General features: G+C 42.4%; 1 protein-coding gene across 4 annotated transcripts in view; it reads right to left on the bottom strand.

Annotated features, from left to right (window-relative positions):
- Nucleotides 1–17,643, bottom strand: part of RIT1 (Ras like without CAAX 1) — a 53,474-nt gene extending 35,831 nt beyond the window's left edge. Inside the window, exons 1-6 of one of the 4 annotated variants that reach the window (XM_073323191.2) lie at nt 16,147–17,643; nt 15,860–15,983; nt 14,193–14,249; nt 8,865–8,938; nt 8,073–8,264; nt 1,683–1,797 (exon numbers count right to left, since the gene is read on the bottom strand). In XM_073323191.2, the coding sequence (XP_073179292.1) occupies nt 1,683–1,797; nt 8,073–8,264; nt 8,865–8,938; nt 14,193–14,249; nt 15,860–15,953 (532 nt within the window). In that variant the 5' untranslated portion in view covers nt 15,954–15,983; nt 16,147–17,643. Of the gene's footprint in view, nt 1–1,682; nt 1,798–3,362; nt 4,768–8,072; nt 8,265–8,864; nt 8,939–14,192; nt 14,250–15,665; nt 15,814–15,859; nt 15,984–16,146 lie in introns of those variants that run through there. The other 3 variants (XM_073323192.2, XM_073323190.2, XM_073323196.2) reach the window with 3 other exon arrangements.
- Nucleotides 17,644–17,670: the final 27 nt, after the last annotated feature.

Genomic DNA, 17,670 nt, shown 5'->3' with positions numbered 1-17,670 from the left:
TCTTTCTTTCTTTCTTTGTGTGTGACTTGAAAGCCTAGAAAATTTTGCAGCGCTCAGCCTGATGCACTTCCCCAAGACAACGAAGGCAGGAGTCGTGGGGGTCGCTGTTGGGCATAGGCTTGAGACAGGTGGCGCAAGCTTTAAACCTCTGGGCTTGCGGCATCCCCCACAGCCCAAGACTGGTGCTGGAACTAACTCTCAGACGCCTGTAACTAAAAACTGTATCTAACTAAGTTGTAAAACTATCTAAGAACAACTCTAACTAGAAAGACTAAATTGATAAGGGATCACTCGCAAGTGAGAGAGCATATTCCAACGCTGTCACGGACGATAAGAAGGAACTGAAAGAGGGTTGGGCCAGAAGGGTACTGTATACACCGTCATAAGGGCACCACTCTAGGGGGCTCCCCTGCCGTCCCAACGGGGCTGCTAAGGTAAAAAGTTTCTGACGTCCGTGCACATGACGCGCGCACACTTAACTGGAATGGACGTGAACAAGCACTCAAAGACGAACTACTGCAAGCACACCAAATCTAGCCTCTGCTCTCTACATTGGCTTTCTATATAGAATACTGAGTCAAGTTCAAGGTCTCTATCCTTGTTTTCAAGGTGTACAATTGCCACGGCCCAGGATATCTAGATCACCTAAAGCTTTGGGATAAGGACTATAGTTAACAACTCTGCTGCTTCAGCACAGTAGAATTTTCTACCACAAGAGTAAAAAATGTCTATGCAGGAGATAGGGTACTTTCTCAGAAGGTGCTCAAATTGCTGAACAAATTCCCACCAGATCGAAGAACTATCACAAACTTTACTATCTTCTTCTGCCTGTGCAAAGTACACTACATTTACTTTGCTTTCTTTAATATGAACACATTTATATATTTATTTTAAAACTCCAAACAGTACACTGCACACAACAGTGTATTAGAGAAAGCGAACCACATGACAGATATGTGCCATGTAGCTTAATGTGCTACTGGCACTCATACTATCATGTTAAGATTGGTAGAAGAACTTCTATAGAATAAAATAGGAAGACAAATGCTTGTTACATAAATCCCTCATGCTACTTTAACCATGGAACACTGGCGTCTGCCTAACTGAAGGGCTGAGGACTTGAGAGCTCATATGGATCAGACGGGTGCAGATAGAACCAGCCCAGATTATCAACACAAAAAAGGTGATTATAGTTTCCTTTCATCTATCATAAAACAAAAAAATTCAGATTAAATAATAAACCTTGTAAACTGGTGGAGGACGATGTTTTTAAAAAGTTAAAAGAGTCATACAATAGCTTCAATTAAAAAAAAAAAAAGAATATTAACCTGCCTTTTTTAAAAGGGTATCAAAACAGTTGCCCCATTGTTAGCTAGTAAAAACTAAGTGCAAATAATACACAAAGAAAACTATACAATGGGAAATACAGGATTAAGTTCTCCTGTATGATATCAAGTTTTCCAGACAAAGTTTAGCTGCTTACCCTTCTAAACACCATTATCTTCCCAATCCTAAAAGTCAAAACATGGCAACTCAAAGACTCTTATATAGTACATACCAGTCTGAACTATTATATTAATGAAAATTCTCTCACAATCTTAAGCAGGTGGTAGCATCAAACTCTTCTTATGGTACTTCTTATCCTTGCATCTTTTAAATGGTTATTTAGTTTTACAGCTCACCTTCTAAGCCTCCAGCTAGTAAGCTACATCCACCAGAAGTTATGAGCATACTACAAACTTTCTGTTTATTTCTGAGCCCCCAGCCGCAATATTTTCTATTGACAGTCTTAGGCACCTAGGATTAAAACATAAAATACGAAAATTTATATTAAAAATTCTGTATTGTGTCAAAATGAAAATCATTTCTTTGTGTACAAATGTATACATGACAAAAATAAAACAATCTTCTTGAATAACATTGTGTAAAAAAGTGCTTGCTATTCAGATTTATTAATTCCACAAGCAACAGGCTCAAATGGAATCACTAAACATTGAATTTGTTAAAGGGCTAATTTAAGGCACAGAAATCCCACCATTTATCAGAAGGCAAAAATAGGATTAGCCCCATTAGCTTTCATCGCTGCTCACAGGTTATGTCTTGTTAATGCCTGCAAGTTTTGAACATAGTAGTAGCTGAGTAGAAGTTCAAGTCAAGTTTCTATCCTTGAAAAGAAGTATGAATTAAAATGCTGTTTAACTTTTAGAGAAAGCTGGTTTTGTCTCATCTTTTAATTAGAAACAGCCTTTTTGTGTGTGTGCACTATTTCTATATTTTTTCACGGATGTTTTCTGTTGTGTGGCTTACCCAGGATTTTTATCTCATGGTTATAGACCGTACTTACTCCAATACCGAATAACTATTAGGGCCTTAATTTCTAAATCAGTAGCTATGGTAAAGGTATGCAACATTGCTCATGAAGTTAATTTTACCAAACTCTTTCATCTTACACTGCAACAAACAAGTAAAATACATTCTAAATGTTCTAGATTATTTTCAGCTACTTTTTCCATGTAATGGATTGTGGCACAGCACAGCACAACACAGGTGGATTTGCAATGGAACTTTATAAGAAAGAACCCATAAACTGATTTATACAACTTTGTTGTGCAGGTGCAGAGTTTTAAAAAAGTATAAAAACAAAAACAAACAAAAACCCAGAAAATTCTATATCAGTTTCTCCAATTTCCTACACAAAAAATCAAACTTAAAAAGCTTTCATTTCCTATGATGCTGTTCGCAAAGGAACAGGAAAAGCTAAGCACTTTCGTGAAGGAAAGCATGAGGGCTCACCCATTTGCCCTATTTGTTGCTTTCATTGGATCCCTTATACACAAATCTTAACATCTCTGCATTCCAACTCTGAACGTACAATGATCATGTATGTCAAACTAAGGCTGAGAATACAGATCTGACACCAACCCAGTATAGCCAACTTAACTGACAAAACCAATCATAGAATACAGTTGTGATACTATATTTGTGGGCAAGGAAGCACTTTCATTTTAAATTCCAGTTTTTAGTATTTGATTTTTTGAGAAATTATGTTTAGCCTAAATTTTCTCTTGCCATTTCTGAGTTACCTATGTGAATTAAGTTACTTAAAAAAAAAAAAATCAATCTTTCATGCTATTTTTATACTTGAATAAACTCTAGATTAAAAATCTTCATAACTGACATATATATAGTCCTTCATGAGGAACATTTAATTTGCACCATTTAAAAAATGTGCTTGACAAAACACCAGCTTCCTAACCAGCGTAAGTGATCACTGGGCACAAATAGCTATATATACCCACTTGAGTTTGTGTATATGTAGGGATATCCGTGTACATCATTCTCAGGACCTTTTCCCCCTCATCTCCCCACCTACCTGCAATGGAAGAGTCTCACCAGGTTTGGAGTTATTTCTGCTAAGTCCCATTGCCAGTAATCTCTGATTTTACACTCTCTCTCTACAACACAGTGCAGTGTCGGGTACAGAGCCTCAAAGCATAAAAAAAAATCTGTAATGAAACTGTGTTTGAGACTTCAATCTAACAATATTGGCTTCTTTAAGAAAAGAATGTAAAATTTTATGCAAATACATAAGCTAATGCAACATTACAGATAAGATTTTAAGCATGCAAGCCAGGAAAGTCAAAGCTCTAGTTTCCTAGAGCCCCTGCAACTTTATCACATTGCACATACTATCCTATGGCAGTACAAGAACACACTATATACATTAAGAAAATGCTACATACTCATGAAATATTCTCAAGTTATGGCTGCCTTGGGAATCATAATTTTAATTTTCCTGACTTGTTTAAAATCTAAACTATACTGTTGCATTACACTGGTTTCTTATAATTACTTTTAGATAAACATGCACATGGAGTCAATCATTACTCGTTTGTTGGAAAAATGCACAATCAGAACAAAAAGCAATTTCAACATGAGTTCTTCTCACTGACATATGCATGCAGTTTGTTCCATTAGTCTGCTACATGTGCTTCACAAACATAACACTGATCTTGACAAGCCTTCTCATACATTGTGAATTACTTTTTCAGAAAGCAGCAAACTTTGTTGTGCAATCCTCCAGGGGAAGGGGAAAAAAAAAAAAAAAAAAGACTTAACTAAGTTAGGCTCTAAGTAAAAGTTCAAAGACATTCTACATGGTTCAGTTTTCATTTTGCTGAGATCCCTTAAGACAAACATTCAAAAGTGCAGGAACATAGGTAACAGCATTTTCAACCAACTATGTCAATGACATTTGCAGGATCCAAGTCAGAAAGTGACAGTAAACAAAAGTAAAACCCACTGCTGTGTCATAGACCAAATGTTCTGAAATTGGGGAAAGATTACTTTAAACAACAATGTAAATTGCAGCCCCCTCAAAACTCCCAATAGTTAGATTTCCTTTTAAAATAGTCAAAAAAATAGAGAAAAAAGCATGATGCTCAAAATGTAGGTCACTGGACAGCTCTGATTACATATTCCAGTTCACAGTTTGACAGATACACCACACAGTGCGCGCCCCCCGCCCCCCCCATTTCAGGTCACTGAATCTTTCTTCTTTCGGAACGGTGACTTTAGTCTCTTCCACACGCTGCTTTTGGGTTTGGATTTTTTTTCCAGGGCCATTACTGCTTCCTTCTCTTTCCTACGGATTTCTCGCACGAGAGCATGAAATACATCATCGATATAATAGCGGAACGCGGCTGAAGTTTCAAAAAAAGGGCAGCTGAATTCTCGTGCTAAAGCTGAGCCTTCTTCTTTGGAGACCTTCAACGAAGTACATATTTGTCAACAAAGCAAAAGTGTTCATTCCTTCCCCCTTTCTGCTCCCTTTGCCTGTTCTTCTCAGTCTTAACCATGTGCATTCTTTCACATTACCTGCTCCTTTGGAACATCCCCTTTCCATGCATCTCTCTGAAATCTCTCCCTAAAATCCACTTTTCTCTAAACTTTTGTTTACTCCTAGTCATTCACCTGATCTTTTAAACATTTGTACTGCATCCTATATCCATAAGAAATCCAGCTCCTTGAGGTATGGACTGGGTCATAATCTGCATTTGTAAATAATGTGTACACCTTTGGCACTATATAAGTAATAAACAGAATAGGGATTTAATAGCACTATATGCAAACAAATTATTAATCTTTCAAAACCTGAAAAATTAATAAAAACAAATTAGAACAATTGTTGAGGTGGAATGACAAGACATGTATTAGGTCACAATTAATCCATTTCCCTGTCAGCGTAAGAGTGTTCTTCTACTGCAGGTTTTATAGCCTTTTTTCCAAAATTATGGCACTTCAACCACGTTCCTGTGGCAACTATTCCACTGTCTAAAACATTTTAGTTGGGATGATTTTACAGATATTGAGACTAATTTTTTTCCATTCATAATTTTATCTCATTTCATATTTAAACACCCTTTTATCAAATAATTAACCTCCCTTGTTGGTGTTAAACCTGCAACTATCTGAAGGCAACATGCAACCTCCCCAAGTTGTCAATAGGAAAGTTATACACTGGATAGAACGCGGGGTTTGGGATCCATTGCCATGACTGCGCTATATGCGAAGCCGCGCTACAGTGACGCACCCTCTAGCGAGGGTCCACTGTATTTCTTCACATCAGTCACCACCTGCGATTTTTGGTGGTTTTCTCTGAACACCATCCAATTTGTCCATCTTTCCTCCCAGAACGGAGCACAACATTTCAGAATGTGGGCTCACTGGAGCCATATGAAGGGACTGTTGATTCCCTGTCCTGTGATATGACTCCTCAGCATATAGATCCAACTATGTCCATGGCATTTTGCTCTCATATCACATTGGAAACTCAATTTCCTGTGCAACCACTACCTGTGGTCTATTTCAGGGTTACTATTTGCCAGATTTTTTCCCCTCACAGTGAATCTGTATTTTGGATTATTCTTCCCCAAATGTTCTAGCTAACACTTTCCCAAGTTGAATCTTATTTTATTTTCTGCCCTTTCTAAATCACCTTTTATTATTTCTCTTTTCTCAATGTACTCACAACCCTTCCTAATGTATTACTATTTGCAAAGTTTGTTCAAGTGCTGTTTAATGCCCTGTGCAGATGCACTCTCCTTTCAGGATAAGAGAAATGAAGAACATAACGGGAGTTGAGGGTTAGAAATTCTAGTGGCAAACACCCAGGTTTTCAAAGCTGAAAACTGATGAGTTTGAGATTATGTCATGTCTATTAACTTTACTTTTGATATTACTATTCTATAATAAAACTACATGCATTTTAGAGATCCTGCATTCTGTGCTTACCACCATTGCATCACATCCCTCTTTCAACATTATTAATACAAATATTACATTTATTTTAACCATTAAACCAAGAGCAAAAAACGTAATTCAAGAAAAAGGAATAAGCAAATACACTTAGAATAAACCATAACATTATGTTTTAAGTAGGGCAGTTAACTCATGTGATTAACTCAAAAAAATTAATCGTAGTTTTAATTGCACTGTTAAACAATACTAATTGAAATTTATTAAATATGTTGGATGTTTTTCTACATTTTCATATATAGTATTCTGTGTTTTAACTGAAATCAAAGCGTATATTTATTACAAATATTTGCACGGTAAAAATGATAAACAAAAGATACAGTATTTTTCAATTCACCCCATGGAGTACTGTAGTGCAATCTCTTTATTGTGAAAGTGCAACTTACAAATGTAGAATGTTTTTGTTACATAACTGCAGTCAAAAACAAAAAATGTAAAACTTCAGAGCCTACAAGTCCACTCAGTTCTAGTTCTTGTGCAGCCAATCACTAAGACAAACAAGTTTGTTTACCTTTACAGGAGATAATGCTGCCCTCTTCTTATTTACTTCACCAGAAAGTGAGAACACACATTCACATTGCACTTTTGAAGACAGCACTGCAAGGTATTTACATGCCAGATATGCTAAACATTCGTATGCCTCTTCATGCTTCAGCCACCATTCCAGAAGACATGCTTCCATGCTGATGACGCTCGTTAAAAAAATAGTGTGTTAATTAAATTTGTGACTTAACTCTTTGGGGGAGAATTGTATGTCCCCGGCTCTGTTTTACCTGAATTCTGCCATATATTTCATGTTATAGCAGTCTAGGATGATGACCCAGCACTTTGATCATTTCAAGAACACTTTCACTGCACATTTGACAAAACGCAAAGAAAGTACCAATGTGAGATTTCTAAAGATAGCTACAGCACTCAACCCAAGGTTTAAGAATCTGAAGTGCCTTACAAAAGGCTGAGAGGGATGAGGTGTGGAGCATGCTTTCAGAAGTCTTAAAAGAGCAACACTCCAATGTAGAAACTACAGAACCTGAACCACCAAAAAAGAAATCAACCTTCTGCTGGTGGCAACTGATTCAGATAATGAAAATAAACATGCATCCGTCCGCACTGCTTTGGACTGTTATCAAGCAGAACCTGTCATCAGCATGGATGCATGTCCCCTGGAATAGTGGCTGAAGCATGAAGGGACATATGAATCTTTAGCGCATCTGGCACGTAAATATCTTGTGAGGCCAGCTTCAACAGTGCCATAAGAACGCCTGTTCTCACTAGTGGTGACACTGTAAACAAGAAGCGGGCAGAATTATCTCCTGCAAATGTAAACAAACTTGCTTGTCTGAGCAACTGGCTGAACAAGAAGTAGGACTTAACGGACTTGCAGGCTCTAAAATTTTACACTGTTTTATTTTTGAATGCAGTTTTTTGTATATAATTCTATATTTGTAAGTTCTACTTTCATGATAAAGAGATTGCACTACAATACTTGTATTAGGTGTATTGATAAATGCTATTTTTTGTTTTTTTACAGTGCAAATACATGTAATAAAAAATAAATATAAAGTGAGCACTGTGCACTTTGTATTCTGTGTTGTAACTGAAATCAATATATTTGAAAATGTTGAAAATATCCAAAAGTATTAAAATAAATGGTATTCTAGTATTGTTTAACAGCGTGATTAATATTTTTAATCGCTTGACAGGCAGCCCTAGTTTTAACATATATACCTCCTGAACTCCTTTGCGTAGTTTACCTGTCGTAGCAGCGTCAGATCAGATTTGTTCCCCACAAGAACCACAGGAGTGTCATCAGTGCGCCGAACACGGTAGATGAGCTGTTTGAACTCACGCACTTCATGAAAACTGCGGCGGTCCGTGATTGAATAACAGATGATAAATCCCTCACCTGCCCTCATGTACTGGTCCCGCATGGCTGTAAACTCTGCCTAGAAAGAAAGTTATATTTCAATTCTTGTACAAGCTCAGCAGCTATTGATCATCTAGTCACTGGCAGCCCTCTTTCCATTCTAACAACAGCTATATGCCACACAACATACTGGTTTGCTTATGCCACACATGGTCCATTGGAAAAAACTGGAGATTTTATGGATTCTCCCTATGTAAAATATTACTTAAACACCTGAAATACACAACTAAAAGTGCAACATGTAGCAGTCACAGTTAAAAGAAAGTTATGAACATTTGTTTTCTTCCTATTTTTAACGCATCAAACAAAATATTGTGAAAATTTGGGACCAATATACGAAGCAAATGAAAGGCATGAGTTTCTGTTGCTTCAGGGAATGGGTAAGAATGCTGGCAGCTCTTAGTTTGTATATATTATGTATAAAAAAAGAACAATGGAAAAATGGGGAAACAATAAAGCAGGGTACAAAACAAATACAATATGTTGGGGAAATGGGATAATTCCGAAGACAAAACTAGAACAAAGAAAAGACAGAGACAGACAATACATTTTTAAAGGATCTCTGTGAATATGCCTGGCCATTAGTTCCATCCTATTCATATTTTTATTGCTCACATACCTGTCCTGCTGTGTCCAAAATGTCCAAATTTGCAGGTTCATCATCAATCCGTATTCGTATTTTATAAGCATCTTCTGTGGATTTAGAAGAAGAGGGATGGGAGTAACAGAAGTTCAGTAAAATTGCAGTACCTATCTCATGCATACAACGAAATACTACTACTGAGCATTTGATATAAAGCAACAGAAAATATGTTATAAAATCAATTTTAATAATGTAAGAATTCAGTTTTGTGTACCTTAAGACAGACATATGCTCTCTCAGACTAATGGGCCTTTCTCAACTGAGGCGAACAGGCAGACAAATAAAATAATCCTAATGGCAGCCACCAATAGCACTGCCAATTTCCTAAAACAGGATAAATTACTAAGAGTATGTCAACACAACAAGCACAACTATGCCACTGTAGTGTAGACACTGACTACAGCAACGGAAGGGGTGTTTCTGTCACCATTGTAAAATCACCCCCTTGTGAGGCAGTAGCTAATTTGATGAAATAATTCTTCCGTCAACCTAACTGCGTCTACAATGGAGGTTAAGTCATCCTAAATATGTTGCATAGGGCATGAAATTTTTCACAGTCCTGTGAGACATAGCTTGGCTGACCCGAGTTTCAGGTGTAGACCATGCCTTAGAAAGAAACCGATCTTTCCCTCCAAATTAAACTAACCCAATTAAAAAAAAGTCACCAAAAGGTGCTCAGTCGTTACCGTCATGGGCACGCTATAAGAACCTGAATAGAAAAGCAAGTTCTCCTTTCCGTTAGATCAGATTCTCCTATCATGACTAATGGGCTGAGTGAAAACTCCAAAAGATGTAGACTGAATAAAACAGTCAGATCTCAAAACTAACAACAACACTTTATTTGGAGACAAAGATTGCAGAAGTTCCTGATCCATGGCTAAGGCTCCTACGTGCCACAGTAATGCAAATAAAAAATAACAGTGATATCCTACAGGATTTTGAAAAATCATGGTGCCATGGGTGGTGGGTATCAAAGGCTGTGCCTCCCCAAACAGCCTTGCATGGCCCTGGCCATGCTCCACCCCCAGGCCCTTTCCTGCTTCCCGTTCCTAGGCTGTGCGCTGTGGGGGACTCTTCCCCCCCTGGTGGCCAGAGTCCCAGGCTGCGGGACTAATGGGGGCCGGCCTGCACTCCGGGGCTGGGGGAGGGAGGCTGCGCCACCTTCCAGGCACACCATGGCTGAGCCACACCACCTGCTCACCAGCCCAACACTTTGGGGCTGGGGTGGGGCATGCCACCAGCTCACCGCCCAGCGCTCTGGGGCTGGTGGCGCTCAGGCTGGGGAGGGGGGAAAAGGGGAGCTGCCTGCCATGCCAGGATGGGGGGGAAACAGGACTCTGGGCTCCGGCGGGAGGGGCAGGACCTTGGGCAGAAGGGATGGTCCGGGACGGGGACTAGCCTCCCTGAGCCCGGGGTTCACCTGTCGCCCATGCATGGTGCTTTGTAGATACTGGTTTGGAATATTTTCGTTGCTGAGGCAAGTTCTCTCAGCACAGAAGTTAGTGTTGCCTTGAGAGGGGCGGGGTAAAAAGTAGTGGGAGAGAGATAAACCTTCTTGAAAACAAGTAACTGGTCAGACTAGAGAAGGGGTGGGCAAACTTTTTGGCCCAAGGGCCACATCTGGGTGGGGAAATTGTATACAGGGCCATGAATGTAGGGCTGGGGCAGGGGGTTGAGGTGCAGGAGGGGGTGAGGACTGCACGAAGGGGCTCAAGGCAGGGGGTTGGGGTGCAGCCTCCGGCCCAGTGCCTCTCACCTCAAGCAGCTCCAGGGTGGCAGCAGGGCTAAGGCAAGCTGTGGAAGTGGCGAGCTCCTGGAAGTGGCCAGCATGTCCTGCAGTTGCTCCGCCGCATACTGCCCTCACATACTAGTACTACCCCTGAAGCTCCCATTGGCCACTGTTCCCCGTTCCCGGCCAATGGGAGCTGCGGAGGGCAGTGCTTGGAGGCAAGGGCAGTGCATGAAGCCCTCTGCCCCCCCATTCCCCAGGGGCCACAGGTACATGGTGCTGGCCGCTTCTGTGAGCGGTGTGGGGCCAGGGCAGGCAGGGAGTCTGCCTTAGTCCTGTTGCGCCACGGGGCTGGCAATCCTGTGGGCTGGACTGAAAGCCCTGACAGGCTGGATCCAGCCCATGGGCCGAACTTTGCCCTCCCCTGGACTAGAGCCACTTCTGCATGGTGGGATCCAGGGAGGAGTGCCACCTCCACCCCGATTCACCTCAGCAGGCCACCCAGCCTGTTGAGGAAGAGGGAACCTACAAATTGTAACTCAAAGGTGGGGGGCTTACATCAAAAAGTTTGAAAACAGCTTAGGGTGCAGGGAGGGGGTAGCTAGGGGCTGTGTGCAGGCAGGGGGGTAGCTCAGGGAGAAGGGTACTAGGGGCTATGTGTGGGCAGGGGGTAACTCAGGGTGCAGGGAGGGAGGTATTAGGGGCTGTGTGCTGGGAGGGCTCCCCTGCAGCCCCTGTTCCCGGAGGGGTCTGCCAGCCATGGAGCCGGGTCTCCTCACTCAGGCCGCTCTTACCGGGTGCCTCTGCGGGAGCAAAGGGGGCTGGCAGCTGAGGAGCAGCTTCAACCTGAGGCACCAGCAGGAGATGAGAGAACACTGCTGCTGCCTGCTCCATGGCAGCAGCCAGAGCAGCAGCTGCCCCGCACTGCCTGGTTCTGGCTTCCTGCCGCTGACCTGGCCAGGCAACGGGGAGAGGAAATGGGGGGTGGGCGGGGGAAGGTGTGGAACTGCCCCCCGGACTGCCCTGCTCTTGCAATGCCCTCCAGGTTCCCAACTCGGCTCAGGGCTTCTACCCCACAGGGAGCACCCATGCTTGGGGCTCCAGGATTCAACCCCGCAGCCTCCTGGCTTCAGCCCCACAGGGGGCGCTGAGAATTGGGGCTTCAGCTCCACGTCTCCCAGCTTCAGTCCCGTGGGGCCATTAGGGCTCGGGCTCCACGGACTCCCTGAAAGGGCTCATGGACCCCCACTTGAGAATTGCTGTTTTAAATGACTAAAATTCAAGAATGTATGCCTCTAGAGTCACCTACTAAAGAAAAGTTAAGGTTGCTTGCTCTTCTAGTTCTCCTGGTTTGTATGTGGAAGGGTAAATCTGTTGATTCATAATTTCGACAAAAGACGTGGGAAAATCAAATGGAACACACAAGAGATAATTTAGCTGAACAGAAGCATTTTGGGTAGTTACTCTCTTCCTTCTTTTAATCTGCTGCACATTTATAAAAAGTAGCAATAACAAAAGGACACAAAGGCAATAATGTACGACTGAAACTATCACACTGCACAGCAAAAATGGTATGACAGAAGAGTTGATGGCCATCAAGAGGTCTTATTTTTGTTATTAGTCTGTTAATTGTGACTGGTAGTTAACTTATCTTAGTCTTAACTTTTTCTGCAAGTATTTAATAATACCTAGCTCTTATATAGCACTTTTCACCAGAAGATCTCAAAATACTTACAGGGAGATAAAGTATCACCACCTCCATTTTACAGATGGAGAAATTGATTCATAGATTCCAAAGCCAGAAGGGACCATTGTGATCATCTTTCTGGTCTGACCTCCTGAACAACATAGGCCATAGAAATTCCACAAAATAATTCTTAGAGTACATCTTTTAAAAAAAGCTTCCAATCTTGATTTAAAAAATGATCAGTGATGGAGAATCCACCATGAACCTTATGAATTGCTCCAAAAATGTACACCTCATTTCCAGCATGAATTTGTCTAGGTTCAACTTCCAACCATTGGATTGTTTTATACATTTATCTGCTAGATTGAAGAACCTATTATTAATTATTTGTTCTTCACGCAGAGAACAAATGGATTAATCAGGTTATCCCTTAAGATTCTCTTTATTAAGCTAAATTGACCTACTTATATTGGTTTATCACTATAATCCAGGTTTCTAATTCCCATGAATCTCATTGCTCTTCCATGAACTCTCTCCAATTTTTCAACATTCTCCTTGAATTGTGGAAGCCAGGTCGGGATACAGTATTCCAGCAGCGACACCAGTGCCAAATACAAGTTAAATAACTTCTTTACTTGTACTCAAGTTTCCACTCTTTATGCACTGCAGGATCACATTAGCCCTTTTGGCCAAAGCATTGAACTGAAAGCTCATGTTCATCAGCTGATTATCCAGAATGACACCCAAATCTTTTTTAGAGTCACTGCTACTCAAGATAGAGTCTCCCATTCTGAGAGTGTGACCTACAATATTTGTCCCCTAGATTACCTATATACATTTAGCCGTATTAAAACACATGGTATGCTTGTGCCCAGTTTACGAAGTGATCCAGATCACTCTGTATTAGTGTCCTCTTCATTGTTTACCACTCACCCAATTTGTATCATGAGCCAACTTTATCAGTGATTATTTTGTTTTCTTCCAGGTCGCTGCTAAAAATGCTAAATAGCACAGGGCCAAGAACAGATCCCTGCAGAAGCCTACTAGAAACACACGTGCTCAGTCAGGATTCCCCATTTACAATTACATTTTCAGACCTAACAGTTTGCCAGCTTTTAATCCATCCAGTGTGTGCCACGTTAACTTTGTACTGCTCTATTTTTTTTTTTAATAAAAATGTTGAGAGGCATGAGCTTAAACTATTACCTTTATCAACCAATCTTGTAATCTCATCAAAAAAGATACCAAGTTAGTTGGACAGGATCTATTTTCCATAAGCTCATGTTGACTGGCATTCATTATAGACTATTTAAACTCCCATACCATCTGTTCCATTACCTTGCCCAGGATTGATGTCAGACTGATTAACCTATAATTATGCATATCATCCCATTTAAATACTGGCACAACATTAGCTTTCTTGCAGACTTCTGGAACTTCCCTACTGTTATACAATTTAATTAAAATCAACATGAATGGTCCAGCGAGCTCCTCAGAGAGCTCTTTTAAAATTCTTGGATGAAAGTTATCCAGACTTGCTGATTTTAAAATGTATAACTTTATAGTACCTGCTGTTTACTCCTGGTGGAATTCTGCACCACTGCGCAATGCAGAATTTGTGCAGAAATTAACGTTGTATGCGCAGAATTTTCTGTAAATAACTTTAAAGATGTGGCCATTAGTCCTGTTCCTAGCACAGCCCACAATCCTCTTTGCAGACTTTGGACTCGTAACAACTTGTCTAGCTATTACTAACATGATTATGAATGCTTTCCTTGCAGCAGAGTTTCTGGTTTTCTTTAGAGTATAAAGTTCATGGTAAATGATTCCACAAAAGCTACTTTTTAACTTGCATAACAGAGACAGATGTTGTAGAGGTTTTTCTTACCAATGGTAGGATCATGGTCCTCTGGGAACCGGTGGCTGATGAACTGCATGGTCATAGCTGAAAATTAACATTGGATAACTACAATTACACAGGTGATTTCCAGTCGTCCTGACTAACCTCACAGGTGTAGGTGGGGACATGATAACGGACAAAATATTTAGAATTACTGATTACACAGAAACATTTAAATTATACAACTGGCATACTATTTTGGCATTTGCTAAAAATTGGAGCACTTCATAAGGAAAATGCACATTTTGTTCACCCCAAATCGCAAAGGTGATATGGTAAAATGTACTTATCTGTAAGACTACGTTTTAGTCACGGGTATTTTTAGTAAAAGTCACGGCCCGTGACCTGTCCATGATTTGTATTATATAGCCCTGACAAAATCTTGGATGCTCGGGGGCGGGGTACCGCCCAGGGACGCTGTGGTTGCTCAGGGTGGGGGAGGGGAGAAGGCTGAGGGGTGCCATGGGTGCTTGGGGGAGGGTACCCCTGCTGGTGCTGGGGGGTAGGGCGGGTGAGGCTGGCAGGCTCCCTACCTGACTCTGCGCAGCTCCCGGGAAGCGGTGACATGTCCTTTGGCTCCTAGGCGGAAGCGCGGCCAGGGATCTCCATGCGCTGCCTCCATCCTGAGCGCTGGCTCCACAGCTCCCATTCGCTGGAAACCATGGGCAATGAGAGCTGTGGGGGCAGTGCCTGCGGGCAGAGGCAGCATGCAGAGCCACCTGGCCACACCTCCGCCTAGGAGCCATGCGAGGGACAGATCACTGCTTCCGGGGAGCCACCCGAGGTAAATGCCTCCCGTGCCCCAACCCTGAGCCCCCTTCCACACCCAAACTCCTGCTTGGGTGTGGGGGCGGTGGACCAAGACTGCCCCAGGTGCGGCCGATGTTGCTGGCCCAGGGATTGGGCCGGAATCCATGACAGACTCACAGCCTTACTTATCAGTATGTAACTGAACAATATTCTCACCTATTACCTATCATTTTCATGTATAGGGCGACCAGCTTAAAATGGTTTACTAAATTAAACAATGTCTTATAGATACAACATATTAGAACTCTGCAGTGTTTACGATCCTTACTCCTCAAATATTAACTCTCAAATTTAACAGAGACTGCTGTATTACAGTTTAATCAATCCTAATCAAGGATTTTCACAGATATACTTTCAATTATTGAGAATACAAAGGTAGGAGCTGGGGAAAAATATATTTTTAAAAATCTCAAACCAACCCTTATGTCTCTACAACGAAGCAAAGCTGTAGCTCATGAAAACTTATGCTCTAATAAATTTGTTAGTCTCTAAGGTGCCACAAGTACTCCTTTTCTTTTTACGGATACAGACTAACACGGCTGCTACTCTGAAACCTGACGCCTGAAGAAGAGCTCTGTGTCACTCAAAAGCTTGTCTCTCACCAACAGAAAGATACTACCTCACCCAGCTTGTCCCCCTCACAGTGGGTACCTCCACAGTATAGCAGCAAGCAAACCCATTCTTCACCATGGGAGCCACCGCTCTCAGCAGTGACGCCCGCAACGGTGCCAGACAGAGGTCCCCACCTCGACCCCCTCAGGGCTCAGAGACGTCCCGCGGGACAGCCTCTTCCCCCGACTCCTGAGCCAAAGGGCGCCACACCCCAGCAGGCCTGAGACACCCACCGCTCTTGCCCACGCCTCCAGCTCCCAGCATCACTAATTTATACTCGCGGGATTGTCCCAAGGCGCCACCGCCCTGGCGGGCTCCAGAGTCCATCTCCCCCGGCGCCAGGGAAAGCGCCGCCGCCTGCAAGGAGAAAAGAGTGTGTGTCAAAAACCGGCCGGGAAGGGGTGGAGCGGGCCGGAGCCACGGGGTCTCCACAGGCTCTCTCCGCCCCGTCCCGCGCCAATCCGAGACGGGTTACATCTCCCCCCCCCCAAAACTCGCAAGCGCGGGCGCCCGAACTCACCGCGTCAGGGACGCCGGGCTTTTCCGCGTTGCATCCTGCCGCCCTCACTAACAGGGCAGGACCCCCCCCCGGCCCAGGACCGGCGCACCACCCTTTCGGCCCCTTCTCAGAGCAAACCAAAATGGCTGCGGCAGCAACTTTGCTGCCATAGGCCCAGCGAGCGCTTCATGCCCCGCCCGCGCATAGGCCCGCCCCTTCCGTGCATGGAGTGCAGCGGGAGCAAGGGCAGCGCTGCGCCTAAAGGTGGGAGAGGGACTGTCCCTGACTCCTTCGCTCCCGGGCCTTTGTCTTTTGAGCAAATTGCTTACCTTCCTCGATTCTTCTCAAACATCATCTCCTAGTGAAAAGCAGCCTTTTGTGTATAACTTTAATAGGTGGCCAGGCTGATCAGCGGGGTGATCTTATGCAGCTGAAACTCACTTCCTTTCCCCAGCCACTCCACAACATCTAAGCATTTAATTTTAAAAGTAAATTTACTCTGCCAGTTTCTGGCTTTTGTACATTTATTTTTGCTAACAATGTAAAAAAGACTATCTGGTAGTTTCTACCTACCTCGCTATAATTAGCGAACAAACAAACATGGGTATGGTGAGATTTCAAAACACTGGAAAACTATTAGACCTAGAGTCTGGCCCTCTTGACTTTGATTTCAGTGGAACTACTCACCCTCTTAAAGTTAAGCATGTGCATAAATGTTTGCAGGACTGGGGTTTATTAAAAGTAATTTATGGGAATTGGTGTCAAGGTTCCCTCCCCACGCTGAACTCTAGGGTACAGATGTGGGGACCCGCATGAAAGACCCCACATGCTTATTTCTAGGAGCTTAGGTTAAAAACTTCCCCAAGGTACAAATCCTTGTCCTAGGATGGGTACTAGCTGCCCCCACCAAGTGAGTTAGACAAAGATTCAGGAAAAGGACCACTTGGCATTCCTGTTTCCCTAAAATATCCCTCCTTCACCCTCTTTCCTGGGGAGGCTTGAGAATAATCTACCAAATAGGTAAACCAGGTGAGCACAGACCAGACCCTTGCTTTTTAGGACACTAAAAACCAATCAGATTCTTAAAAAAACAGAACTTCATTATAAAGAAAAAAGATGAAGAAACACCTCTGTAAAATCAGGATGGAAGGTAATTTTACAGGGTAATAAAATTCAAAACACAGAGGATCCCCCTCTTGGCAAAACTTTAAAGTTACAAAAAACAGGGATAAACCTTCCTCTTAGCACAGGGAAAATTCACAAGCTAAAACAAAAAGATACTCTAATGCATTTCCTTGCTATTACTTACTATTTCTGTAAATTAGATGTATTATTCAGTAGGAGCTAGATTACTTGCTTGGCCTCTCTGTCTCAGAGAGAACACACACAAAGAGACAAAGCAAAAATGTTCCCCCCACAGATTTGAAAGTATCTTCTCTCCTTATTGGTCTTTTTGCTCAGGTGCCAACCAGGTTATCTGAGCTTCTTAACCCTTTACAGGTAAAGGAGGGATTTTATGCTACCTTTAGCTGTATGTTTATGACA

This window comes from Lepidochelys kempii, chromosome 24, assembly GCF_965140285.1.
Source record: "Lepidochelys kempii isolate rLepKem1 chromosome 24, rLepKem1.hap1, whole genome shotgun sequence".
Taxonomy (NCBI): Eukaryota; Metazoa; Chordata; order Testudines; family Cheloniidae; genus Lepidochelys; species Lepidochelys kempii.
This window is presented reverse-complemented; position numbering and strand designations above follow the sequence as displayed.